Source organism: Hetaerina americana, unplaced genomic scaffold, assembly GCF_022747635.1.
Source record: "Hetaerina americana unplaced genomic scaffold, ioHetAmer1.1.p SCAF_19, whole genome shotgun sequence".
NCBI lineage: Eukaryota > Metazoa > Arthropoda > Insecta > Odonata > Calopterygidae > Hetaerina > Hetaerina americana.
In genome coordinates, this window is record NW_027286752.1 from 3,700,820 (window position 1) to 3,728,337 (window position 27,518).

The following is a 27,518-nucleotide window of genomic DNA, read 5'->3' on the forward strand; positions in this document are numbered from 1 at the left end:
TAGTTGTTAGTTTCATCTGTTATTTCATTTATTTAAATTTAGTACTGGGGACCCCAAGGTGGATAACAATGAGATTTCTGTCCAATTCAAAAATAAAAAAGGTCTCATTGTGAATAAAAATCAACAATCCGATATATCAGGTCAGTATCCAATTTTATTTCTCAGTGAAATAACTTATAGATTAATGGTACTCACATCCATCTACTATTTAAAGGAGCGAATGAATGTCATCGAAATCCCACAGGGGAAATTTCACCATATGCCACTTCATACCCTTTGGCAAATCGCTTATATGCCCTGAAAAATCCTCGAAAATTTCAACAAGGAATGGTTGGTGACAGAGTTATGTCAGCAAAGTTAATTAAAATGAAGGAATTAGAAAGTGAGCTGGCTGTATTAAGGAATCAACTCAGTGTATGTCATTAAATATAATATACTCAATTGTTAGCTATTGTTCTGTTCAAGGTTAATGTTTGTTTTACCACACACAGGAAGTAAGTGCAGAAAATAAATTGCTCCGAACTCTTCAACATCGGCAAGACCGTGCTCTAAAAAAATTTGAGGGAGCTAAAGGTCAGTTACCTCAACTCATTCAGTCTCATTCTGAAGAAGTCAGAGCATTAAAAGCCAAGTGTAAGAAGGTAAATTTTTGCCCGAACTATGACCCCTTGCTTTAGTTCCTATGACATACAATAGTGTTTTTGATCTAATGAGGAGTTACTACTGGTAAAATTGTTCATTTAAGGGTTTTCCTATACTTATTTCAGTTGTATTGTTTACTATGGTTCTATTGCAAGTTTGGATGCATTTATTTTAAGCCATGCTAGTGGAAATTAATAAATAAAAAGTTAAATAAAAAGTAAATATTTATGGGTGACTCGAGCAATTAGTTTTATGTGCATTTATTTATATGCAAACCTCCATCTATTTTTGCTCTCGTTCCTATGATGTTAATATGTAAATCCGACTATCATTCTTGTGGTGTTTTAATGCTCTAAGTGAATCTCTTTGAAAAGGCAAACATACAACACCGAGGTTTGGAGAAGAGACTTCGGAGTCGAGAAATGGAGCTCCGTGCATTGCAAGAGCAGAATCAGCATTTGCAGCAGCTTTCAAAGGACCGTAGTCTCGGGGAGCGAGAAAGTCTTCGTGAGGAAGTCAATGCTCTTAAGACTATGTTGCAGCACATGGAGCTGCAATTCCAGGTTGGCAAGCTGCTGAGTTAACACTGTCTTAATGCTCCTAAATCTTTAGTTTTATGAATATTCTTTGCTTCAGATTTTTGGATAAATAAACTTTTCTTCACAAAGCTAATATTAGGTGCGTTAACTATTTACTTGTGGATTATGTGAGAGAAGAGATTTTAAAAATTGCAAAAATATTTGATGCATTGCATAAATAGGAAATTATCATCATAAGTAGCCATGATTCTGTGATAGAGAGCTAACATATTTTTGAAAACAAGACTGTTTTGCTTTCAAAATTATTTCTAGTCTCAGAAGTAAAACGTGGTTAGAATGGATGCATATACAGTGCATATTTTCAATAGTGAATAAAGAAACCTAGGGGAATACTCCCAGCCACTTATTTATTTGTAATAAAAATTAATATTATCAATGAAGAAAATTTCTTAGGTGTAATAGAACTGAATTTTGAAACAATTCCATTTAGTAATAAACAGTATTTCACAGAAACTTGCATCTAACGGATAAAGTTGAGGATTTATTGATAAAAGATTAGAACTAATTTTCAAAACTCTGTAAACTGTATTAGAGAATCAAGTAAGGTGACTTGGACCCAAGTTTGACTTTATTTGTTTTATTGGCCTAATCAAGAAATGCTTTTGGAGTGCTTTCAAGTTGTTACTAACCAAATGATTCTCTTGTATCAACTTATTTTTATTTCCAAATATTATTTTTTGCTACATTTTATCACAATACCTAACAAATCATAGGCAGTAAATCCCTGCATTTTAATCACCCAAGTCATGCACCTCAAGTTTCAAAATAATATGGTGTGTGGTGGTACCACTAATAAATTCCAAATTAGAATTTACTCTTGACATCACTTGAAAGGTATATTTAGGGGTCAATATTTAACTGGTGTCTGTAGTGGCTTTGAATTAATCTGATGACGATGATTTCAAAACACATACAAAGAGCAAGAAATCATATGCAGAATGGTTTTCAATAATGTATGGTAACCCACATCCCTATTCTTCTTGAGGATTGTTTGATTTAAATTTCTGGCAATTTATGAAAGGTAAACATTTTCATCTAATGGAAAACTAGAATATACTGGTTAATGACTTTTCTGCAGATTTCCCTAGGAGTGATGTAGATTAGGTTATTAATTGGTGGAAATTCAATTGAATATTATTCAGAGAAATAAGTTTAAGTTCACATAGGCCTGGGCATTTACAACTCAGTCCGATTGAGCGATTTTGAGAAGAAAGATGAATGTAAGTTTAATTTGCAGAAGTATTAGTAGTTTTAGGGGAGGGGACCAACAGCGAAGGTCATTTGCATCATTAGGGATGGATGGGAGAGGATTAGGGACATTAGCCTACTCTTATCGAAAGGTCCTAAGGGGTCTTTGACAGCAGTTTAACATCCCATCCAACAGACAGCATACTCACTCATAGTGCTCTCCACAAAGCTCTTCAAATAGAGATTGGGATAAAACTGAAAAAGATATGCAGGATTTCGACCCAGGCCCTCTCGGTGGGAAGCCATTGCTTTAGGCACTACACCATCCCAGCACCTTTAATTTTCATGAATATTTCCTCCTTTTACTAATAATTAAACTTTCAGTGGTGAATTTCACTCAGAATTGACACATATTATTTGGGTGTTAAGAATTACTTTTTCTTATTAATTGTATGGTATGTCGAACAGCATTGAATGTGTAGAGTCTCCTATCTTGGACTTTCTTAATTCCCTCTCTTTCCTGGTAATTCTCACATCAATGGACATTTAAACAGGAGTTTATTTTCCCTTTCGTCACTTTTTGCATTTTTGATGTGGAAGATCTACAAGTGTTTTTTTTAATTTGCATTACATTCCATTCTTAAGGGAAAATATGATTTCTCATGAGTCAATTTGGCAATAAGTATCATGTAATTTCTTATGGTACCTACCACAATGCAGCAAATCAGGCAATGCTTTCTTAAATCAAATAAAAGTTCATTGTTTCTTGAAATTTTATAGTTTTCAAATGACCACTTATAACAATTGACATTGCATTTATCTGCTCCCGGGCAGAAGTCTTTTTTCAGAAGCTTCTGCTGGCAACATGGAAGCAATTTGCAAAAATGTTGGCTTAATTATTTTATCAAATTATAGCTTCGATAAGAAATAATTACACTAATGCTTTTATTAAATATTTTTCAATTCATTAGCAAATCTATAAAAACATCTATAAATTATAAATTCTCACAAATTTTTCTTGTTGAACATTTAGGAGGTTGCTCGAAGGAAAGCCATAGAGCAGAGGATGCACCAGCAGCGGATTCAGCAAGAAATGAATCTTAATAAGGAATTGAAGAAATCTCTTCTGAGAGCTGAGCAAAACATCAATGAGCTTAAGACGCTATTGCTGGTAAGATAAGCTTTATTGAATGCTAATATTTTTTCTTCCTATGTAATGCCTTCCTCGATTTTTATTAATAGCATTCAAAGTAATTAATCCTCTTGCCGATTCTGATTATTCTCATTGCTTGATTTTTATCATTATTCAATAGAAAGAAGTGGAAGAGCATACAGAAAAATTTCAGTCTTTTTATTACTGCATTGTGAAAAAATTGCGAGGATCATTTTCATGGAATTTGCATATATCCATGAGGATTCAGGGTCAACTATTTTAATCAGGCTGTCTCTAAAATTCACTTTGAACTGTCACTTCATTCTTAAATCTTCTCTGGCAATCAGTCTCTGGGATAACTGTGGAGTAGGCACAGAGTTGCTGCTCGACAAATGCCAACTCGTTTGCCGCTTTCTTGAGGGAAAGTAGGAGCAAGGCTTTATTTTTTGAGCCACCATTAATAAATTAAAATTGTTTTTTAAGAGGCATTTAACTAACTTCTACTTCTCATTATATGATCATTGATTTTTGTTATGCATCAACAGTTTTCATGAGGTAATCAGTAGAGGCATTTAAGTGAATTGTCTCGCTGCCTCGAGTCTTGTGCAAAGTCAAAATGTAGAGTTAGCAGGTAGTCAATAAATCATGAGTCTGTTATTCTAGTTGCCATGCAAATTTTTTACACATAATAATTGTTATTTTAGAATTATTAGAGGCACTGAAGTATGTAGATTGCAAACTTGTAATATTTCTGAGTATTTATTATTTAATACACCTGGGCGTATGGAAGTGTATTTAGGAGCTGGAATTGGTGCCAATCTGATCAGAGTTTTGGTTGGCATCACTTTAGAGAAGTTAATTTTCATTACTTTGCATTAACTACTTTAATACAGTTATTTTGTAGAATAATTTTTAAATGTATGTACTGTATTAGTGTATATTAAAAACAGTAGGATGCCTCTATCCACCATTTTTCCTTCTTTCATGCCAGCCTCTCCATGAATACCTCTCATTTGTAGAGAATGTGGCTCTTTTCGTGGCCCTTGGCATTGGCAGCCCATTTAATGCTTTAAAAACCAAATAATTGTGTGGCGGTTATCTATAATTGTAAAAACTAAATAAAATATGTTATCTAATTTTCTTAAATGATTTTTTACCTATATTGTTTCCAGGAAAATGAAATTAATATTGATACAGAAAAAAATCCAAACCCATCAAAATCTCCCAAAGAAGTAAGGAAATTGGTGATTCCCAGTCAAAGGTGTGTTGATTAAATCATTAGCTTTTATGTCTTTTACAAAATATCATGTAATAGCATCTGATATCATGACATTAAAATAGCCACAGTTCATGTCTTTATCATCTTAAATGAAATGGTCAGTCCAGTCAGGTCATGTGCCAATGAGTTCACAAATATTATGTCCTGGATCTGACTCAAATGTATGCTATGGTAACTGGCCGGATCAAGGTTAACGCCAATATTAAGAGTCAATCGGTTAGGTGACTTACTGTCAACAGAATGTGGAAACTGTGACTTGATCTGAAGACAAGATCTGAAGTGGTCATTTATAATAATATTAAGATTAAGGGGAACATTTTTATTGGCATCCACAAAATGTGGAGTCCACTTTGGAGTGGTTTTTTGTCTATTCTTTGCTTCCTTACAAGTCTAGTGTGATGACCTTTTAACATTCATTCTGCAACTTAAGGAAGTTTGTTCAATACCTTAACGGGGAAATAATTGATTGATTTAATAACATTATCACTGCGGGTGAATCAGTTGCAAGCATTCCTATTCTTTCTCCTGGAACTATTCTTATTAGTTATCCACCTGAGAAGGCACAGTCTCCTAAATCCTAATTCAGAATGTTTGAGGAGCATGTGCATTTAGTTTAATATCCTTTTATATCCCGTGGAATCTGATCTTTGAATTCAAGTCCTATCCATGGATTACAGAATTTTATAATTGCTGAACGAAAGCTTTGAGCCACTTCCAAGTAGGCAATCACCGTTAGAACTCTCTACATTCTGGAGACTTTTTATTTATATTTGCATGGCATATATTTTGACAAAATTTCCTGATAAAATTTGCATGTCCTGTGTACCATTATATATTTCACCTAGTTACTCTAATGCAACAATACCAGTACGTTCTCTTGCAGCACTCAAGTATCCATTTTGTGCAGGTCAGGCTTTGTCTTGCTCTCCCCAAAGACATGCACCCACTGCAAAGCAACATATTGGGTATCTAGAATTGTCATGGTTTATTAGGAAATTTGTCAGCCAGGTGGAGTGTTCTCTGACCATATTGTAGAGAAGCCCCAAATTTTGAACAATTTCACTGGATATCTCTCTATGATAGAGCAAATTTGGTACTCTCTTGGTATTTTAGTATTGACTAACTTATCTGCCCCGGGGAAACTTTTAATTTATTATGACCATATTAGTCTAATTGATGTTTCCTTAAATTCTCCCACATTTCCCACTTAAGCTTATGTATGTTGTTGTATTAAAACCATGTGCTACTAATGATGACGCTTTGCCCTCTACCAAAATTTAATCCCCCATTACTATCAAATATTTGCTTGGACAAATAAAGTTATGTTCTCTGTTTGATTGTATAAACCGTCTAGTTCTCCCTCCCCATGATGCATTTCTGTAATGTATCCTAAATAAAAAACTAGCTCATTGGTTCCACTTTTACCTCTACGAGTAATATCCTGTTAGTCACTTTATCAATATTTACCCTGCTTCTTCTTAACTTTTTGTTTATTTCTATTTTCACTCATTGCTGGCTCTTTCCCTCTATTGCATATTACTCAATGACACCAATAATCTCCACTGTACTTCCATCACACCTTGCACAGCCCTTCAACTACAGTTGATAAAACACACTAGCCCTTTTACCACGTCAAAATTGTAGTCCAAGGAGAGGGAAGTATGGATACAAATAAAAAATTACAAGATTAACATAATATCAGCAACATTGAAAATGTTGAAAGAGGGAGAATTATAATTTTTGGGGAGAGAGTTAGCACTGGGTTGGAAAATGTGTTGGGAGGACAAAATCGATCATTGTTGTCGGGAAGCAAATTCAGTAGTAAGGAAAGGAAGAAGAAAAGTGAATTTATGTTGACCAGCAATAATTCAGGAATGGGATGCGGAGTAATCAGTGTGGTAGGTAATGATGGTACTCTGGAATTGATGCATAGAATTGCAGAAGATTCCCCGACAGTAACTTTAATGGAGTCATCTGCTAATATGCATTAAAATGGCAGAATTTCAAAGTGTAAAAATCATTAGCCTTGACCAGGATTCCAGTGCATCTGAAATTGATATTAGAAAATAATAAGGGACAGTCATGGATAGAGTTAATTATGAATCCTGTGAATAAATTTTTAATGAGTTTTAAAATGAGATTGTGGGGATCACAAGTGGAGAGTGAAGACAAAATGCCATCATTATAATGTGCCATGTATCTTATTGTAATATGAGCACCTCATTAGTGGGCACTGAATTTTGAAATAAAATTTTTTTTGGTAATAATAGCAGGAAAATAAAATATGCGTAAAAAAGGGACAGGATATTCTGAAGATATTGGAACAATATTCAATAGTTTTTTATGGAAACCAAGAATCATAACAATTGATGGGAATTTTAAATACACAGAAATAGTCATCAACATTTTCTTCAGTGGAATGGCATCTTGTTTAGAGGATAACAATTCATGAGTGTGTTGTGATTCCCATCAAGAAATATGATATTCGTGTCAATATGGATGTTAAATTAAGAGGAAATTGCAAGGGTGATGTAGAAAATATAAAAAGATTTGATACTAACATTGAAACAATTCAGTGTTACTACAAACCTCGCCAGTAGAACTCTTAATCCTCCCTTCTGTCCCAAACCTAGACTAATTTCAGTTACCAATACAGTTGATTTGTTACAAATCCATCAATTCTGGAATTTTCAAATGAACAAATGCTATTTAGTTAAATTCCATAAGGTTCCAGTGGCCTGTTGACACAGTTGAATCAGCCCAGGCTCCTTAATTATTTCCTTTGGTGTTGTTCCCTGAATGGTATCTACTTTCCATGATTTCCAATAACAACTTCTTCAGATGGGACTTTTCAAACATGCCATGGCATATTCTGTTCTTTATGTTTGAAGTTCCACATCAGCTCCACTAAATTTAGTTCATGATACCCTAAAAGTAGTCACAGCAATTCTGTTACTCTGATAATAAAATTCACTTTCCTCTGTGTGGCAAGAAAGAAGTTTTTCAGTGTAAAAATCCAACTTTCACAATTTTGTTAAAGCTAGGAAAAGCAAATGCGACTTATTTCCTTTTTCTTCAGCTAATATGAATTTAATTAAAGCTCATATTTGAGTTTTTTATGCTGGGAAATCTTTTAATGGCAAGAAGATTGGTCAGCCACCACCACTTTTGATTTTTAAGTGGGAAAAAAGGTTAAGCTCATTCCTGTACTAGTCTTTAAAATATCTAATTTGCACTGTTAATTATTAGTAATGCCCACTTCTATCCCCTATTATGGGTATAGCCACAATATTCAAATGATTTGAATTGGCTCCAGTACCTGAAAGAGGCTTGAATCCTCATCTCCATCCATTCAATGCCAAATGCAGCAGCAGATATAAGTTATTGTCTTTTTAAAACTACACATTCATGGGATCCAGGAATGAGTTAGTGAATTTGCCTGTCTCACCATATCTGTACGATTAAATGCCTGTCACCAGTTAAAGAAGTGTGAAGGGACTTCTTTAGAAGGCTTGTTTTCTATATTAGGTAGGAAATTCTACCAACATATAATCAGAATCTCTCAGAAATACTATCTCAGTTTTCTTTCTGAAATATGAGTAAAAGTACCTGGTAAACTTGAAGTAGGAAAATTTAACGCTCAATCTTGAAATTTTCTTTAATGGGAAAACAATGTACATAGCTTAGAAGTTTTGAATTCTTTGCCTATTCACTATTCATGAAGCAGTAGTGAATGGTTATTTTCAGCTCCCAAGGAAATGCAGCTCATTGCTTTTCAGAAACTAGAGGTAGAGCATTGGACTACTGGCTGGAGGGCCAGGGTTTGATTCCCAGGCAAGCTCAGCTCCACCCAAGCTGTGTGATTTTTCAGGTACCAGAATTCCTGTAAAACCATAGGTGGCTCAGGCAAAGGAACTGCCCCCCTAACCTGATGTGTGAATTACAAATGCCATCAGGCTTAGTACTGGGTGAACTCTGCCATTGCCTACCCAACGATTACGACCCAGGTTGATTACTGTGTTTATGGTTTTTTTTTAAATATACAAGTACAGAGTGATGAAGATGAGGCAGTTTCACTAGCAGCTCAAAATATATTTTTTTAGGTTTTCTTCCTAGTAATAATAACTTCCAAATTTCTGAAAAAATTTGAATTGCGATAAAACTATTGATTTACATATGCTAAAATGTTGTATGCTTCATATTTTCAAATCTGCTGTTCAAGTTTCCCAATGAAAAATAGCAAAGTGAACCTATTTCTATAATTCCTACATTAACAATAGTCTTAAAAGTTCATATGTCTCACGATGGCTGTTGGCATATATTTTTCAGGTTGCCTTTGATAGGTCAACAGCATCAGCTAGAAGCGGTGGAAGGAATCAAAGAATCAAACCTATCAAGTATGAAAAAACTTACCAATTTTAGACAGAAGCCTTGCACTTCAGTGGTGTTCAATGGCATCAAGTCAGGAGTGGCTTCAAAAGAGGCTCTGGCCATTGGCGAGACAAAATCAACCCAATTTGATGGAGGTGAAACAGAATGCATACATGAAAAGATATCTCAGAGAAACACGAACATTACCATTGGTGATGACGAAAAAAGCAAACTAGAGGACAGTGAAGTGAACTGTGAGGAAGGTGTAGATGGAATTAAAAAGGAGAAATTGTTGAAGGCTTTAAAAGCTATTGACATTGAAGAATCAATTGATATCAATTCAAATGACAATGCTGAAAATGTATCAGAACTTTTTTTAAATATGCACATTAGTTCTACAAGGAAGATGTCCCATAATTTTGGAAAAGAAAAATTAAACAGTGAGAGGAGCTGTTCTAGTGGGCCCAGCAGTGCTAAATCAAAAAAATCACCCACCTTACGGAAGTCTGCGAAGCCAGATCTCATGCACGACTTATTTGGAACAATTCCAAAATCAGAATATAAATTGAATAGAAAGAAAACTTCAGATCCAGCCATTCCCATGTTCAGTGATGTACAATTATGACCTGATGTGCCATTAAATATATGATATATAAAACAGTACCTCGTTACCTTGATGAGGATGTGTCATAACTTGGTGGCATACATGAGTTTATGGGGCAAATTATGTTGCCCTTTCACTTTGAAGGCAGATATTTTCTATTGAGATATTTTTATTTATTTCAAGCTAGCTCATATTCAATTGTGCTTGTACATAAATGAGACCTAAAAAAGTGAGCCCATTTATAATGTTAGTCTCTTTTAACTTTATGATTTAAAAATAGCTCTTACAAAATTTGCAATTTATTCCAGTGACTTCAAACGTGATGTGTTTTTATATGTTTGATTGACATAGGGAAGTCAAAAGTGGTCTCATATCAAGAAATATTTTTATAGAGCTAGAAATATTTTTGTGAAATATTTAGTATTGCCTCTTGCAATGATCATGTAAAAGTGTAATAATAGTTCAACAGGTTTTTATAAGGATGGTATAAAATTTATTTCAATATTTGTATAAAAATATGATCTATCCACATTGCCAACAAGGTAAAAATCACACGCACACAAAACAACAATGTGCCTTGACATAATATCAACACAATACGTTATAGGCATTCATAATATGATCGTTAATAAAAATAGTAATCATCAAACAGCTGTCTTATTTCCCTCATTTACAGCACCAGTGTTAGTTTCAAGATTACTCTTCCATCTTTAAAACAATGCCTTATTTCAATGGCTATAATATAATACCATTTAAAATAGAACACTATATATAATGTAATATTTGGTACAATTGGTCTAACAAGCATACTGCAACATACTGAGCACCCCGATGCTATAATGAGACTATGCAGCTGAAAACCTGCAGACCAATACCTTTATAATGTATATGGGTAACAAAAACAATACAAATATATATTATGCACCATCACTGAAGTCCATAATAAAAGGCAATTCAACCATTAAGACAAAATAAAATAATGTGAACGTCATTTTTCCATATAATCAATTGCCAACATCAGACAAAGCAACAGTTTCCCTTCCTTGCCTCTTTTAGTATGAGTAATTTAATACAACATCACTCCTAGCATTGTGTATTTTCTGCTGAAAACGTTATAAGTAAATTAATTTTTTTTAAGAAAATTGGGGAGGAAATAGGTTAATGCCAGAATCTGCCTCATGATATCAAATAGAATCAAATTTTAAGTTCAACCAGAAAAAATCTCAAAAAGGGAAACCAGAGTCTAATCATTGGGACAGTCATGATTTTAAATGCAAATATATATGCATAATTATCGGTGAAAGGTTTTGGGTATTTTTACATAAATATTCCAATCCAAATATTGCAACTTCCTCATTTTAATTGCTAATAGATATCTAATTAGAAGTAACTCGTTAAAAAATTGAGAACTATAAAAAGCTGTTAAACTTTGAAGTAACACAATCAGTATTATATAATGTTAACACAGGAGATGAACAGCAGCAATCAGGAAATGAAAGAAATTTAATGAGAACTTCTCAATGAGATGCAAACCTTTGGTTTATAATTCAATGGAAAAATAATCAAGAATACTATCACCATTTATTTAATAAATAAACTATATAACTGTAACAGTGTCATCTACCTTACCTTACAAAAGACATCACGTTACTATCCTGATTTGAGCACTTGCTTGGTTTAAAACATTTTGCACTAACCAAGGCCATTAACAATGAGTGGCACTAGCATTGAATTCCATTATGAAACAATTTTGCTATGGAATAACTTAATTAAACCATTTTCACACAATAATGGACTCCATTAAAGTTATTATTGTTTTCATTACACATCAATTCTCAAATCTTTAAGAAGCTATATAGCTATTATATTTCATACAAAACTGTCTTATTCTCTCTAAATATACAAAAAATATGTACATCTCACAGAGGTATGCAATATACTGATTTCAAGAACACAACAACTCCATTGAGTTTTTCAGTTACATACATTGAACTATTCCCAAATTTTAAGAAATTATGCTATTCAAACAAATAATGGATACCTATTTGAAATAACCCGAAGTTTTGAACGCAAGTAAATATATTGAACTTAATATTTATTTTTAAAAGAAATACTGAAATGAGCAAACTCATTTTATGTAAAATTTAATGTTTGAGATTTTATAGTTTTTATTGCTGCCTTGAGTGAATATCCAAAGATAACCAACATCATTCACAATCCAATTGAACAAAAATTCAAACATACAGAATATCTTTCTAAAATTTGAACCAAATGTTCACTATCTATATTTTCATCAAATATATAAAATAGAAAGCGTATATCTCAGTTATTTCCATGAACTAGGGGCCTAGTTACTAGCATGAGGCAAGGACCAAACAAAACTACTCAATTCACAGAATTGGCTATTTTACCATCATCATCATGAAATATACATTTCAAATTGGTTTGCATTGATAGAAATATATTCTATGATAAAATCGTAAAAAGTCCAAAAACTCGATAAAAATAATTTGAAGTTTACCAACATATTATTAACTTTAGAAATCTCTAAAATGTATGGCCTTAGCCACCAAACACAATCATCATCAGTGCTGTTATGATGCAATGATAGAAAACAGGTGATTTTGAAATACAGGACAATGTTTCAAACAAACGGCAGGAAAATACCATTGTGCCAAGAATTAACTTCTCAATCAGTATCAACAACAAATATGGTATCTGTACACATATATCTACAGAAAACAATGTGCAAAAAATATGGTCTTTGAAATATGAATGAATATTTATGTACCTATTTTGTTGCAGTCTGTAATTATAACCAATGGGAAATGAACGAACATCAAAGTCCCCCCATTGCAAATATGATATTTGCCAGCGCTGTTCTCGCATCACTTTCTTTAAATCCTTCCAAGACTTCGAGAGCCTTTTGAGAATGGGTCTTCTGCAGCTCTCTTGCACGTGCAATTCCCGGGCCACTTGAAACTATTGTGTGGACCTGTGGAAAACATTGATCAAAAGAGATGAATTAACACAAAATTCAAACTGTTACCCTCTTGGATACTATTTCAGTTCGTAATTTTCTAAAATGTCATCCAGGTACACACTTGCATTCATTAGTATATACAACACACAGGGGCTATAGTGAAAATTATGCAGGTATGCTAGTTACATGAGTGTGATATGTAATATGATATTTGAGATATCACACACTTGAACCTTATTTATTAACGAAAGGGTGAGAACTGAAATTACTGAAAACTTACTCATACAAAAAAATTTTGTTCCCAAATGACTAAACATTTGAAATGAAATTTCCTGTGGAAACACAAAGTCTTTGATTCTTTCTTTGTGAATTACAAATGGGAATTGAAAATAAACAACTTGGCTTTTCCACATTGAAATTTTTTATTTACGACCTAGGTTTCGTTATGGTATAATATCATCAGGTCATGATCACCTGATAATGTTATAACATAGCAAAACCTGGGTCGTAAATAAAAAATTTCTACGCAGAAAGCCAATTGTTTATTTTCAATTTCAATATGAAGAGTTTCCACCAAGCGATGCCAGAAAGTTTTATTTTTCATTAAAAATGGATTTTTTTCTCTCTAACACACAGAGTGGTTGAAATTTATTAGCGTTAGGCAATGGCATTCTTCTGGAGCTTCTACAAAATGGGAGGAAAACATGATTAAGGGAATCCTCTAGTGTCACTCTTCAATTATAAGAGACTGTATAAAAAGAACCGTATTTAATGAAATGCATCTCACCAGATTTCCAATTAAAAGGAATGAAACTGACAAGCCTTCGGGTAAAGGGATTCATTTCGAAACCATTCCATGTGCAAACCCTATAACCACACAATTCACTACCAGACGTAATGCATACATACAGGGTGGCATTTAAGTCTAATATAATAATTACAGATACATACATACACACTAGTAAAAGAGGCATGGGAAGAGAACTGGAGATAAGAATGAAAGTGGGCGGGAATTCCTAAAATTAGCTAGGCTTGCAGATGATAAAACTTTGGTTTGTCAGTCAATCAGGGGATTGCAAGCATTCCTGGGTGTATTGGAAAATCAGTGCAATAGATATGGGATGACAATCAAAGTAAACACAACAATGATTACATGGTTTTTTAGAAAGTAAAGCGCTCAGACAAATATTAAAATAGAAGAGCTCACATAATATTGCAGGGGGACCAGTTGACTTATCTTAAGTGTGTTTTGAAGCAAAATGGTCAAAGAATTAAGGGCATGAGAATTACATTAAGCAAAGAAGATTTCACAAGGAGGAGGAAATTCATAACAGGGACTTTGAGAATGGATGAAAAGAAAAGGCTCATCAAAACTTTAATATGGAGCACAGTCATGTATAGCACAGAAACATGGTGATTGAAGCAGAATGATATGTGTAGATTGGAGGCTTTTCAAATGCGGGTGTGGAGGAGGTGACAGAAAGGAAAGCATGAGGAAGGGCTAGATATGGTGGGGGAGGAGAGGGGATTGTTGGTAGAATTCAAAAGGAGGTAGGAACAGTGGATGCAGAGCATTTTGATTGGCGATGGGATGTCGAAGACTGATAGAGAAAACGTGAGGCAGACAAGGTAGGGGCAGGAATAGGATAAATGGGATGTTGGATGGCATGAAAGGAGGAACAAAGTATAAATAATTAAAGAGCGACCTATTCTAAAGTCACATGTCAGGCTGTCTTTTCTTAGATATCACTGTACCATTGGGTATGCTGTGTCCAACCAAAACTTACCTTAACCAGTAGAATATCAATAATAATATAACACATACACACAGGCTGTTAGAAAAGAGAAGGTAAATACTTTAAGGGGCGGTAGATTTTTCTATTGAGGTTACTTTTTCTCTTTTAACAATATGCCCAAAATTCCTAAATTAAACAGTTATGGCAACAAAAAATAAATCAAAAACATCAATAAATAGCAAAAAAAATACTCCATGTTTCCCATAAAAATCAATATTTTAGGTCCAAATGTTTTATGCATAAATACATAAAATGCCATCATTTGATGGCACTGAACTACACATTTTGGAAGAGAATTCCCTGAAATTACTTCAATCAAGTATCATTTTGCCTTCATATCTTTTTTTGGAGATCCAAAAATGCATTCCCAAAAAATATTACAAAATTGAATTTTCTTTCCGATGTCACCATTTTTGTTGAGGCGACGATGATAGTTAATGAGAAAAAGACATCTGACTGTTATAGATAATAGCTTCATTCTTACCCTGGTCCAGATGAGCATACCCTGGTTGAGGTTTTGGAAGGTCTAATTTGATATTATGTATTGTTCGTAAAAATGAAATATAGGGCAAATGAAATTTGAGAGGGGTAAGGAAACATGTCAAGAAAAACACAAGGGGTAAGTAAAGTTCACTAAAAATATATAAATACTTCTAATAAGTATCAGTAAGTTTAAGATGTGAAGCTGATACTTTTGCTGCTTCTTTTTTAAATAATGAACTTGGGCATACGACAAAGAATTAGCAAAATTTCACCTTTGTTGGAGTTCTAACAGTCAGGGAAAATAAGTTATGTGATAATCTGCAGCATTAGAACAAGAGGCCATTTTAATCTCTCCAGGGAAAAAATATGTTTTTTATGTCCACAACCTAAAAACCGGATGGAGATTTTGAGAAATCACTACATGTGAGGAGTTACTTCATAAAACCTAGATTTAGATATTCAAAAAATTATACTTCTCGACTGAACACACAGGTCGATGAGGAAACTGGAATATTCTACCCCATGTTTAGACCAGGATAAACCATAATCCATCAATTTGAATCCACAAAAAGATACAACCAGCCAAAAAAATTATTTACAAAAAATTTCACCTCCCAAAGTTATAATGCAATGAGTAGCACTCGTAAATCCTTACCTTTGCATAATCCACATCTTCCACTGATCCCAAACCTTTGTCTATCTCATCATACAAAGAACTGTCATGCTCGAGATGAAATAACACTGGAGCTGATGTCAGGTTAAAGGAAGATCCCACAGAATAACCCGAGCCCAATGTAAATGGCTCCAAGTCAAAGCATGCCTGAAACAGGACACGAAATTGTTTTTTTAATTATTAATTCACAATACACATTATTCTCCATTACAAAAACATGTTTTTTATATCTCAATTAAAAGAACTCGTAAACAAAATTTTAAGTCTGGCAACAGATTTTCAATAAGACAGATGCCACACAAGATTTAAATTGGCATGTGGCAGAGTTCACCTGGTACATTACTAAAAATTATGGCACGCACCAGGTCAGAGTGGTCAGTTTCTTTCATTGCACATTCTGCGGTCTCCCAGAAGGATTTGATAATCAAAAAATTAATTGCACAGCTTGGATTCAGCCAGGAGGATTCAAAAGCATCAATAATGCAACCCAGGTCCCTTCAGGTAGTAGCCAAATTTTATACACCCTCACCATGACTAAACAAAGCAAAACCTCAATGGTGAAACCTGCTAGCCATTAACAGTAGCCTACCTATGAGGTAGGTTTTCAATGAATCCTGGGACTAAGTACTATGACACTTCTCCACCCTTCCTAACATGAAACTTAAGACCATAGAATCATATGAGTACTTGTAAATTAAAAATTACCATTCCTTAACTACTACACAGACCTTTGCCTCCCCTCACTCCATGCCACATGCCTAATCTTCTCTTCCTTCTACCTCACTCACCCAACATTTACTTAGATCCTATAAGTCATACTGTACTAATAGGTCTACCGCATAATGCAGAGCATGTCTAGGTAATATCTATCATTACCACCATTAACATTGATGTTTAGTGAGTAGGAACTGGTGCTCTCAGACCACAAATTGGTATGTTAAAGGCTTCAATTAAGTCAAGCTAATTTACACAAAGAAAACAGGAATGGAATCCCACCAAAATCAATTATGTTCTCTCAGGAATAAAAATTCTGAATTCAAGTTTTTTCTCAGTAAACTGTGAGTCGAATATGATCTTTGTTTACCCTTATGGCTAATGAAAAATGATATATTATCCTGAAAATTGACTGTACATCTAAGAAAAATTGTATTCATTCAGGTCGACCTTGGTAATGTAAAACAAAAGCAAATATTCAATAGGGGAAACCTCAATTAGAAATTATAGATTAGCACATGGTTAATTAATTTGTTGACCAGTAATGGAGTGACAGCAACTTCCAGTGCTTTCTTTGACATTATAGCTATGAAAAGCCATAGTTTTGATTTATAAGGTCGGTTTGATGCAACTCAGTAAATTAATGGACTACACACATGGAAGTATAAGTCTGCACACATTCACCAGTGTTAAATGTTGTCAACAACAAAGATATTTACCCACGAATGTTCACGGGAAGATTTACCTGCCATGCAAGAGCCAGATGTTTCCCAAAAAGGAAACCTTGCTGTTGAACTTCCTCAACATGGCCAGCCAATTTTAAGGCACCACGGCACGATTTCCCCAGGAGACCACCAGCCGACAGCACATTCCTCATTACCCACTCCTCCTCTGCAGATGGTGAAAAGGAATATCCACTGCTGTCTTCTGTGTTGCCATGGAGTGGTGGTCCTGGCAGGGGATTGTTTTGCGAGTCCCTTCGGCCAACAAACTCCCCCTCAGCAAGATCTCTGACAGCACTGCTCATAAGCTCAACAAGTTCGTAATCACGCAAGGATGCAAGTTCCACACAGGAATTGCCAAGCAAATAATCACCACCAAGAAGAGCTATCTTGTTGCCAAACATCATGTCGCTGAGCATCCGTGCATCTCCAGTGTATTCACCTGGCCTTATGTTCACCAAACCTTTGTGCACAAGATGGCTGGTTCTGATCATCTCTGTAATTTCAGCCAGGGCCCTTTGGCTGAAATGACAAAGAAATTGAAATGCATATATTACCCCATTTGGCATCTTGGATAGCAAGGGATTGTAACAGTCTTGAATTTCAATAAAAAGAATTTCCTCTGAATCACATAATTATTACGGCCAAAAACTGCAAAGCGATGAACCAGCAATAAAATACAAGACTGAATTTCAATCAAGTAAGATGACATTTTTAAATCATTTCTGGCTAACACATCTAATATTGATAAATATTCAATTTAATTCTTATCTTTGTAAAATCGATTCAAATTAATTTCACCATATTTACCAATACAGGTTAAATCAATTCGACTAGTTTAATTAATTCCGTTCTCTCGCATGCAGACTTTAAAGGAGGAAAAATATTTCCTCCTTGTAAATTTTTAAATAGCAGGTTGAAACCAAAAAAAATAAAAAGGCAGGAAATAAATACTGTGAAAAACCAATTCAACAAAATTGATTTATCAATATGAAAGGAATATGAAAATTACACCGATTATCCAACACCAAAGTATCTTGAGCATAATACAATAACACCACATACCTGTGCAAAACACCAGCAGCCTTGTCTTCTTCCAATGAGTTGACATTTAAATGTCCTGCAGCCTTAGATAATAGCAACACAATCAGCCCCCAAGCTTGCATATTATTTCGGCCATTGTAAATTAGGCTCCTGTGAACACAATTGTCCATTACATGTAATTAGGACCATGAGAATATTTTACAAGAAAGAAACGAAACAAGACCAAAAACGCACTTCGCTGTTTTCAGAAGAGGATGGTTGGATCCGATTAACTGGCGTAAATGAAGAGCAATATTTGCAATTTCATCACTCAAGAGCCATCTTAAACTTAAGAATGATGTCGGGTAGCCAACAATTTTTTCTGCTTCAGAAACAGCCCTATTCCAATCTGGTTTAGGATTTTGGGCATACTTCCCAACACTACACTTCACTTCGCAAGTGTGAAAACTCTTTAGATAACCATCGACACAACCTGCATTTACAGTAATCCGAAGGGCATTACTATTTGAGGGCCAATTCGAGTTAGAAAACACTTGAATGACAGATTTATTACACCTACGCAAAACTGCCAGGCACCTGCTATTGATACTATGCGCCATCACTGCTTTATTTCTCCTAAGAACCCATAACAAGCAACGGTTTCCTTCGGAATGCCTCACAGGCTTGTCGTCTTTTGGAATTGGGTCACAACCGCCACAACCCTACCTTTCATCGTGACGACCTTTCCACGTAAGAATCAACATTGCTTTCTCTTACGCCGAAATATTTCACTACGTCACTTTTTTGAAATTCAATGGTCTCATACGGAAATTACAAATATTTTACAAAATTTACTTTATATTGTATTTGAGAAAATAATGATGCATAAATCACTTCTTTAATTTGTATATAAAATCTTAATAAACGATACAATCATATGGCCCTTCACTTTCCTTTGAAGAGAAACTCAGTGAAAGCGAAGAAACGGAAGAAACTCAGACTGCGCACCGGACGGAGCGTAACGAGGAGAAGAGGGGCAGCATGAAATTCAGGTCAAGGGTGTTGTAGGTATGTTCGTCGCGAAGTTTGTGAATGGTTTGAATAATGCGGAAGCGGCTGTTACGGTGTTAACATTACAGTTCCTCAAAAATGGTTCACCGAGGTCTCCATACCGCAAGAACTCAATTGGGGAGGAGCCGCCAGGTTCTTACTCCCATAAAGGTCCTAAGGAAGGATTTCTTCTCCACTTCGTACAGGTTGAAAACGAGAGAAAGATAATATGTAATCGAATAAAATTTGTAACGATAGGCGATGATATTTCTACCAGTTTTTGTGTAGTCATTAATTAAAAGGTCCCAGACAGCGTAAAATTCGGCAGGTTTCGATCCCGAAGCCGTAAAATATGAAGCGCGGTGACGATATTGGTGGATCTATTTATTTTATGGATTAGGTATGTCCTATTGTTCAGTATTTCAGCCAAAATATTCCTTCATAATCTAGTCAGCAGAGTATTCCGTAGATGACTGAGAGAGAGGATTTTTTTTTCTTCTGAGGTACCTTGAAACTTGAAAACAATGGCTAGATTTTCCCGTTGAGAAGGACTCTGTTCTACATTTTTGCGTGACATTTGTTGCCAGTCATCACAAGAAAGATTATACTGGTGTATTTAGCATTTCATAAAAGTATGCTTTATCAGATATGCATTCAAGTACATAACACGCACGAACAAATCTTGCAAATTATTCCGCTTTAAGAGTAAACCCTAAGCTTGTGCCTCAATCTGAGAATGTTTCATAAAACGATCCATGCGGAGTAAAATACTGTTACGGTTCTCTTGAATCATAGGACCCTTAAAAAACATACTTCCCGCGAATCAACTGGGTCACCTGCTGTGAAGAGCCAGGGCAGCCGACAGAGAATTTCCCTCGTTCCCCCCGTCGCCCTCCTTTTAAACATACCTGTGACGGAATGCGACTTCACGAGCTAAATCATTCACTTTCATGTTACGTCCTTAGGGAGAAAATTTAAATTCAATGAAAAAGATCAAATTTAGCAATTTAACGTCTTAATATCATAAAATTGTTAGAAGATAACGCTCCCTTCTAGCCAGCGGTCAATGGATGTGCATGTACGTATGAATACATTGAAAGGCAAACCTCGTCCAGGGAACTTATAATAAATAGAAAGAAATAATCTATTCGCTTGATCTTTTCTATCTCCGATAACTTGGTGCGCGGCAAATTCGCGGGGAACCTTTCCAAAGTATACAAGAGCTTCGTCCTAGAAAATTATAATCATATTCTAGAAAATCAGTAAAAGAGAATGAATAGTGTGCAGGGCTTTCATAACATTAATCACTTGTTTTTAACCGGAACGTGAAGCGCTATCAGGACGTAATTGAGAGTTAGGGTAGTAATACAGGTAGGTAACACAGTTCCGCAAAAAACAGTCCAACGAGGTCTCTGTACCGTAAGAACCCAATACGGGAGAAGCTGTTAGGTTGACCACATCGAGAATGTTCGAAATAATGGTTTTAAATCACAGCTTATCGAGACACATCTTCATCAATGCCCTGCAAGCCACCAAAAAGGTGTGTGTCAGGGGGTGCAGCACCAGGAGGAAAGGGTAAGGGATGAGGGGGTTAGGGTTTTTCAAATGGATGGGGAAAGGTGAGGGGAACCTGCAAAAAAATATATAAATATAATCGTATAACCATGCGCAGTCGCTACCTTGCGGGTTAATACTTATTATGTCGAGCCGGCTCCAGGGGGATTTCGATTACAAGCATTCTGGTCTCTTAATGTTCTTGGAAAAAATTACCATTTAAACCTGTGTGTCTTGCAGTCAATCTCTCTAATTTTATATTCGTGATCCCTCCGCCCGTAATACGTTGGGGTTCGAATTAGAGTTAGATACTAGTGGCGATGATGGGCATGAGACGATCTTTTAGATGAATTGCCGTCCAACTCCCCCCTGTTTCTCGTCGATCCTCTTCTTCAAGCAACTTTAGAGGTCCCGTATTGAATTTCTCATTCCCTCGCTTTGGAAATACCTGAATGGAAGCTGTCACCGACTCTATCCGTCGTAACATTATTGCGATAATTTACTAAGATGGTGTCACCTTACCTTCCTCAACTAGAAGAGTACTGGGTACATGTGATGAAAATTTTAAAGAAATAGGTTATCTTTCGCTGGTTAGACCTCATTACGAATATGCTGCTAGTATATTGTGGTTATACATTCATCAAAATGAACAAATTTTGATGAATAATCTATATGCCTATAGACATATAGGTGAGAATGTTATCACTTGAAGTGCAGGAAAAAATTATAACTCAAATAATTATTCAATTTTGGTTGTAATGATTTTACATTAAAACAATGAAACCTTTACACAATATGGCAACTCCAATCTTGAATTGGTCAACCTGGACCAAATAAAATTGTAAAAAATACTGAAATGAGCCCTGAAAATATATTTATATCCATTAAAAGAGAGACTTCCCCTTTAAAAAAAAACCACAAACATCATTACAAAGTTACACCAAAGCAACATCATCTAGTCAAATACTGTGCTGAGAATTGTATGAGAGTATTACATATGAAAAACATCAAAAATATCTATACAAAAAATGCCATTGTGCAGGCACAATTTATGCATTTACATTGATACAAAATATTTACAAAGAGATAACTTAAACTAAGAAGGGTCGAGGGGTTAACTTTGGTGTGCCTACACGGGACTTACTGGCACTACGCAAATGGCGGGAATGAGTTGATTGTGGTGTCTTGGATGGAGTGCACCCAGGTATTCGACTGATTGCCTTCGTTGGGGTCTTCATTGTTGACACTGGTGTCTTCTGGCTTGCAGCCACTTTGGTCGTCCCTGGGTTCGCACCCACTTTGGTCGTCTTTGGTCGCACCCACTTTGGCCGTCCCTATCATATCCTCATGAAGATGAATTGAATGGCGTGCAACGTAGAGGAGCTAGATTTGTAAAAATTTGTTATGATAAACTTAGCAGCGTATCCAAAATATTAGAGTAGCTAGGCTGGGAATTTCTCACGGAGTAAAGGTTAAAATACATATAAACTATCTTGCATAAAATTGAAGAATGTCTCTTTAGTAGTGATGTTGAAAATGTATTATTGCCCTCACGGCACTACGATAGGCGATATCATGCCAGTAAAATTAGAGATATTAAGGTTAGAAGAAAGAGATTTAATGTCATTTTTCCCACGAACAATAAGGGATCAGAATGACATTGTCCGGGTAAAAATTATTATTAGGTAATCTACCGGTTAAGGTAGGTTTTGGATGGACACTACTACCATACAAATATCTCCTAACAAAACACAACCCAACATCCTACTCTGGAACAAGTCCCTCTTCATCTATGTGTACTTCCTTCCTCCCTTCATCCTGTCAAACAATCCTATCCTATCCCTGCCTTTTCCTCGTTTGCCTAACATTCTCCATTTTTGTACAGTCTTCAACATCCCACTTCCGGTCAATACCCCCTTCATCCACTTTTCCTTCCTTCATAGGATTTCTCCCAACAATCCCCTCTCCTCGCCCACCATTCCTGGCATTTCCTCGTTTACTTTCCTTTCGGTCCGTTTTACCTTCACCTTCCTTCTCCACATCCATATTTCAAAAGCTTCCAACCTACGTATATCCTCCTACTTCAATGACCACGTTTCCGCGCCGTTCATAGCTACGCTCCATATGAAGGTTTTTACGGGTTTTTTCTTAACATCCTTACCCAACGTTCCTGTCATAAACTCCCTCCTCCTTGTAAAAGCCTCTTTGCCTTGCGCAATTCTTCTCCTTACGTTCCTACTACTTTGACCATTTTGGTCCAAAACACCTCCGATATACGTAAACTTTCCACCTGCTCCAGTTTTTGCCCACCTGTTTTAATTTTAGGCTTAACCTCAGTCTTTCGGGAAAATCGTATAATATTTGATTTATTTATGCTGATTCTCATCCCGTATTTATCGTGCTGAATTTCCAATTCACTCAACAATGCTTGCAACTCCTTGGCTGACGAACAAACTAGAGCTTGGTCATCAGCAAACCCAACTGGTTTTACAAATTTCCCGCCGACTTTCATGCCTCCCTCCAGTTCTTCCCATGTCTATTTAATCATTTCCTACACATACAGGTTGAACAGCAACGGTGATAATGGGCAACCCTGCCTTATTCCTCTTCCTACCACTGCCTATCTGGACTCTCCGTTCCCCACTCGTACCTGAGCAGTCTGAGACATGTACTGGTTGCAGATTAGCCTCCTTTCCCTCCAATCTGTTCCTTTTTCCTGCAATATAATAACTAGTTTTTCCCAATTCACTTATCAAACGCCTTTACGAAATCTACGAAATAGGCAAATACGTCCTGGTTTTATTCTATACTCCTCTCGATTAGTGAACTCATTCCTGCACTAGCGTCGCGCGTACCTCTGTCCTTCCTGAACCCAAACTGATCATCCCCTGAGTAATCATTTGCCCTACTCTCTATCCTTTTGTTGATGACACTGGGAACAACTTTAGCTGCGTGGGATATCAAACTTATTGTCATGTAGTCCTCACATGTTGTAGCCTTCACCTTTTGCCGAATAGGAACTAATACTGATCTCACAAAATCTTCCGGTCAGATTTCTTCCTTATGGATACTACGAATCAGTCCATATGGACTCTTCCTCCCACATTTTCCTTAACATTTCAATAGTTCCGCGGGTTAGTTAATGTTATCCACCCCCACGGCCTTATTTAGTCTCATCTCCCTTAATGCCCTTTCTATCTCATCTTCGAGCATATCTGGACCTAAGCTTATCTACATTTACATTATATTCTCTTTCTATGTCTAAGCTTGTTGGGCTAAGTTCTTTACCATACAGTGCTTCCATATATTCCTTACATCTTTCTTGGATCATTTCTCTTTCAATTATTATATTACCCGACTTATCTCTAGCTGTTAACACAAATCTTCCCTTCTTATCTCTCTTTATTGTTTTAACCTTCATGTACAGCGCACCAATTTCACCCTTCCTCTCCAAACTTTCCAGATCCTCGCACTGCGTCTTCTACCATGCTACTTTTGCTTTATTTGTTACCCATCTCAAATTATTATTTAACTCTGTATACTTCCTTTTGCCTAATTCTATGTTTACATTCTTCCATGCCCTTATCTCATCTATCTTTCTAATCATCCCATCCGCCATCCATGGTTTCCTTGTCCTTTTCCCATTAATGGTTCCTACAGTTGTTTTTGCGGATTTCGATATCCCTTTCTTGATACATTCCCATTTTTCCTCGATAGCCTCAACTTTTTACCATCCTCCACGATTTCCTCTAAAGCCTGTTGGTACTCCTTCCTTTTCAATCCATTTAATGCTTCTATATTCCATTTTCTAACTCGCCGCCCCTGCCTTATCTTTTTGAAACGGACGCTACATTTCATAACAACTTAATTGTGGTCAGAGTCCGCATCCGCTCCCGGGAAGCTCTGCGAATTTATCACACTGTTCCTAAACCTGTGCCTAACCAGAATATAATCTAACTGATACCTTTTTGAGACACCTGGAATTTTCCATGTACACCCCGCGATCATTTTCCATGTTTCTCCCCGCGATCATTCCTCATGCCTAAACCGTAGTCCCCCACCTCATCACCATCTCTTCCTTCGCCAACCGACGCATTCCAATCCCCCATCACTATCAAATGTTTCCCTGCAGGAACACACGCGATTATGCCCTCTAACTGATCGTATATCCTACCGACCTCTTCCTCCGTATGGTTGCTCGGTTGCATGTATACCTAAATAATAACCAAGTTTGTCGGTTCTGCTTTTATCTCTACAATTAATAATCTATCGATTACCTGTTCTATGTTGACTACGCTTCTTCCTACCTCTTCATTTAATACTATGGCAAGCCCTTGTTGGCTCTCGTCCCCGGCGCGGTATATTATTCAATAATTAACACTCCAGTAATCCCCGCTATCCTTCCATCTCACCTCGCATAGACCTAAAATATCTATATTTCCCCTTTCCATCTCTCGTTTAATATTCTCCAATTTCCCTGTCCTCATCATTGTCCTAACATTCCACGTTCCTATTCTAACTGGCGTGGTCTTCTTCTTCTTCTGCGTCTTCTGTCCTGCTGCTGCTGGTTTTCCCTTGAAAGGGTTTCGTGGGATGTCGACCGCGGAAGCCTTGCCTCCCCCGCTGCCGGGCACGACACACGGCCGATCGGGCCGAGCCCTGTAGTTGCCAGGACTCATATTCTCTGTAGTGACCATCATATTTATCTTGGGAATGATAATTGAGGTGGTTTCCCGTTGACTTCCTCAGTAGTTTTTTTGACGTGACACCATCACTTATTGGCCACCCCTCTGGGGTCAGACGCCCCCGCAGCCGCCTCACTGAAGAACAGACGCCGTGCGGATCTTCTTTTGTGTGGCCCCTACCCATCGACCTTTCTGGTATGAGTAACACTACTTGGAGCAAGTATCTTACAGCTGTTGTGGTATGCACAACTCCCAAGCCCTTCCACCACGTCAAGATCGTTTTCCGTGGGGAGGGGCTGCTCTGATATTTTTTCCATATGGATCCCCAATGCACCTTTTCCATTTCTCTCGAACCATATTTAATTTAATTAGTAATTTACTTTCTGTTTATACAATCGCGTCCATGGTTTTCCCTTCTTGCATCCTGGGAGTGCTTCCACCTTCCTGTACAGCGCATCAACTTCACCCTTCTTTTATAAACTTTTGTTATCATTATCTTTCATCACGCTTCTTTCGCCCTCTTAGTTTCCCTCCTCTTTTTACATTTATCTTCTTGAACTTTCTTCTATTACTCTGTGTTCACCTTCTTCCATTATCTTTGATCATCATTTATTATCGTGTCAGTAATCCATAGTTTCCTTGTCTTATTCATATTAACTGTTAATGTACAGTTTATTTAGCTGTCCATTGTTGAAATAGAAAGAAAGACTCGTACTTTTCCACAGATTTTATTATACGGCACGACGCGTTTCACCGACTTGCGGCATCATCAGGTACAAATTTGCAAAACAGACAGAGCAAGCATATAGTATAGTATACCCTCAGGACAGAGTGGGGGCGGGGAGGGTTGGAAGGATTTGAGGGGGGTGGGGGCTCGCAGGTGCGTTGATGGATTGTTTTGACCATTTCCAGGCTAATTTCTCGGAGAGGAGTGGGGAGGGGTATGGGAATAATTGCTCATTACAAAGTGTCGTGTTGGGGTTCACCAAGTGCCTTCTAATCTCTAATTGCTCGAGAGCGTCCATTTTTAATCCTTTTGGGAGTGTGTGTAATATCTCTGGGACAAAGTCACTGCTGTGGTTGAATTCTAGTAAATGCTTGGCGAAGAGAGAGTTGTTATTCTGATTTTTGTGACACCTAGCGTGTTCCTTGACTCGTAACTTGATATTCCTGCCGGTCTGACCGACGTAAACGCTGTTGCAATCCTCGCATTTCAGTTTATAAATGCCTGATTTGAGAAGGCTATCCTGGGTGTCTTTTCCATTGGCTAGAAGTTTGGAGAGGGTTATGGGTGGGTAGAAGGCTGCTTTGAGTGAGGTGGGTAGGCAGTTGGAAATCCTATATGAAAGATCTCCCAGAAACGGGATCGAGCACCACTTAAAATCTTTAGATACTGCGGGCTGAGATACGAAAATGAGATGCTGAAAATACGAGAGCTAGCCCGAAAATTGAAAGATATTGATGTCCCGGAAAAAGCGAGGCTAGTCTCCTTCGACATTAGCAATTTATTTACTTGCGTACCAATATCGGAAACTTTGCTTAGGGTGGAAGGACTACTCAAGGATTCCACCATTGCCCAAAATATCTCAGACGAATTGGTCCCCCTCATACAAATGACAGTTAACCAGAATTATTTTAGTTTCAACCACACCCTTTACAGCCAAACGGATGGGTTAGCTATGGGTTCCCCACTGTCCCCCTTCCTAGCCGAAGTCTTCCTCAATTCTGTAGAAGAACATCTTTTTAATGCTGACAATCAGCATAACAAAAACGTGGCCTATTGGTTTCGTTACGTGGACGATATACTATGCCTATGGACCGGAACCAACCGACAGTTAGACTCCTTCCTTAATTTCCTAAACACTCTTCATCGGAATATCTCCTTCTCCATGGAAAAAGACGTCAACGGCACCATCAACTTCCTCGACTTGACAATCACAATTAGGGATAATAGACACGAATTTGCAATTTATAGGAAACCCACATATACAGACCATAT

At 36.6% G+C, this 27,518-nt stretch overlaps 2 protein-coding genes across 2 annotated transcripts; one reads left to right on the forward strand and one right to left on the reverse strand.

The window, feature by feature from the left end:
* Positions 1 to 356: 356 nt before the first annotated feature.
* LOC139687284 (lebercilin-like protein) lies at positions 357 to 9,940 on the forward strand. The gene is made up of 6 exons (XM_071584423.1): positions 357 to 414; positions 492 to 641; positions 1,017 to 1,205; positions 3,463 to 3,600; positions 4,755 to 4,843; positions 9,191 to 9,940. The coding sequence occupies exons 1-6, from the start codon at positions 367 to 369 to the stop codon at positions 9,855 to 9,857; spliced, it is 1,281 nt and encodes a 426-aa protein (XP_071440524.1). The 5' UTR covers positions 357 to 366; the 3' UTR covers positions 9,858 to 9,940.
* Positions 9,941 to 10,312: 372 nt separating this feature from the next.
* Positions 10,313 to 19,121, reverse strand: Pdss2 (Decaprenyl diphosphate synthase subunit 2). The gene is made up of 5 exons (XM_071584490.1): positions 18,486 to 19,121; positions 18,273 to 18,401; positions 17,231 to 17,729; positions 15,754 to 15,918; positions 10,313 to 12,831 (listed from the first exon to the last, which is right to left on the reverse strand). Exons 1-5 carry the CDS (start codon positions 18,848 to 18,850, stop codon positions 12,676 to 12,678), a joined length of 1,314 nt encoding a protein of 437 aa, XP_071440591.1. The 5' UTR covers positions 18,851 to 19,121; the 3' UTR covers positions 10,313 to 12,675.
* Positions 19,122 to 27,518: the final 8,397 nt, after the last annotated feature.

What these genes read in the sequence shown, in the direction of transcription:
- LOC139687284 (XM_071584423.1), top strand. Translation starts at nt 367, where the DNA reads ATGAAGGAATTAGAAAGTGAGCTGGCTGTATTAAGGAATCAACTCAGT. An exon ending in TAAAAGCCAAGTGTAAGAAG is followed by an intron (nt 642 to 1,016) that starts GTAAATTTTTGC and finishes CTCTTTGAAAAG; the next exon opens with GCAAACATACAACACCGAGG. An exon ending in TTGGTGATTCCCAGTCAAAG is followed by an intron (nt 4,844 to 9,190) that starts GTGTGTTGATTA and finishes TATATTTTTCAG; the next exon opens with GTTGCCTTTGATAGGTCAAC.
- Pdss2 (XM_071584490.1), bottom strand. Translation starts at nt 18,850, where the DNA reads ATGGCGCATAGTATCAATAGCAGGTGCCTGGCAGTTTTGCGTAGGTGT. An exon ending in CCTCTTCTGAAAACAGCGAA is followed by an intron (nt 18,402 to 18,485) that starts GTGCGTTTTTGG and finishes TTGTGTTCACAG; the next exon opens with GAGCCTAATTTACAATGGCC. An exon ending in ATCTGGCTCTTGCATGGCAG is followed by an intron (nt 15,919 to 17,230) that starts GTAAATCTTCCC and finishes GTCCTGTTTCAG; the next exon opens with GCATGCTTTGACTTGGAGCC.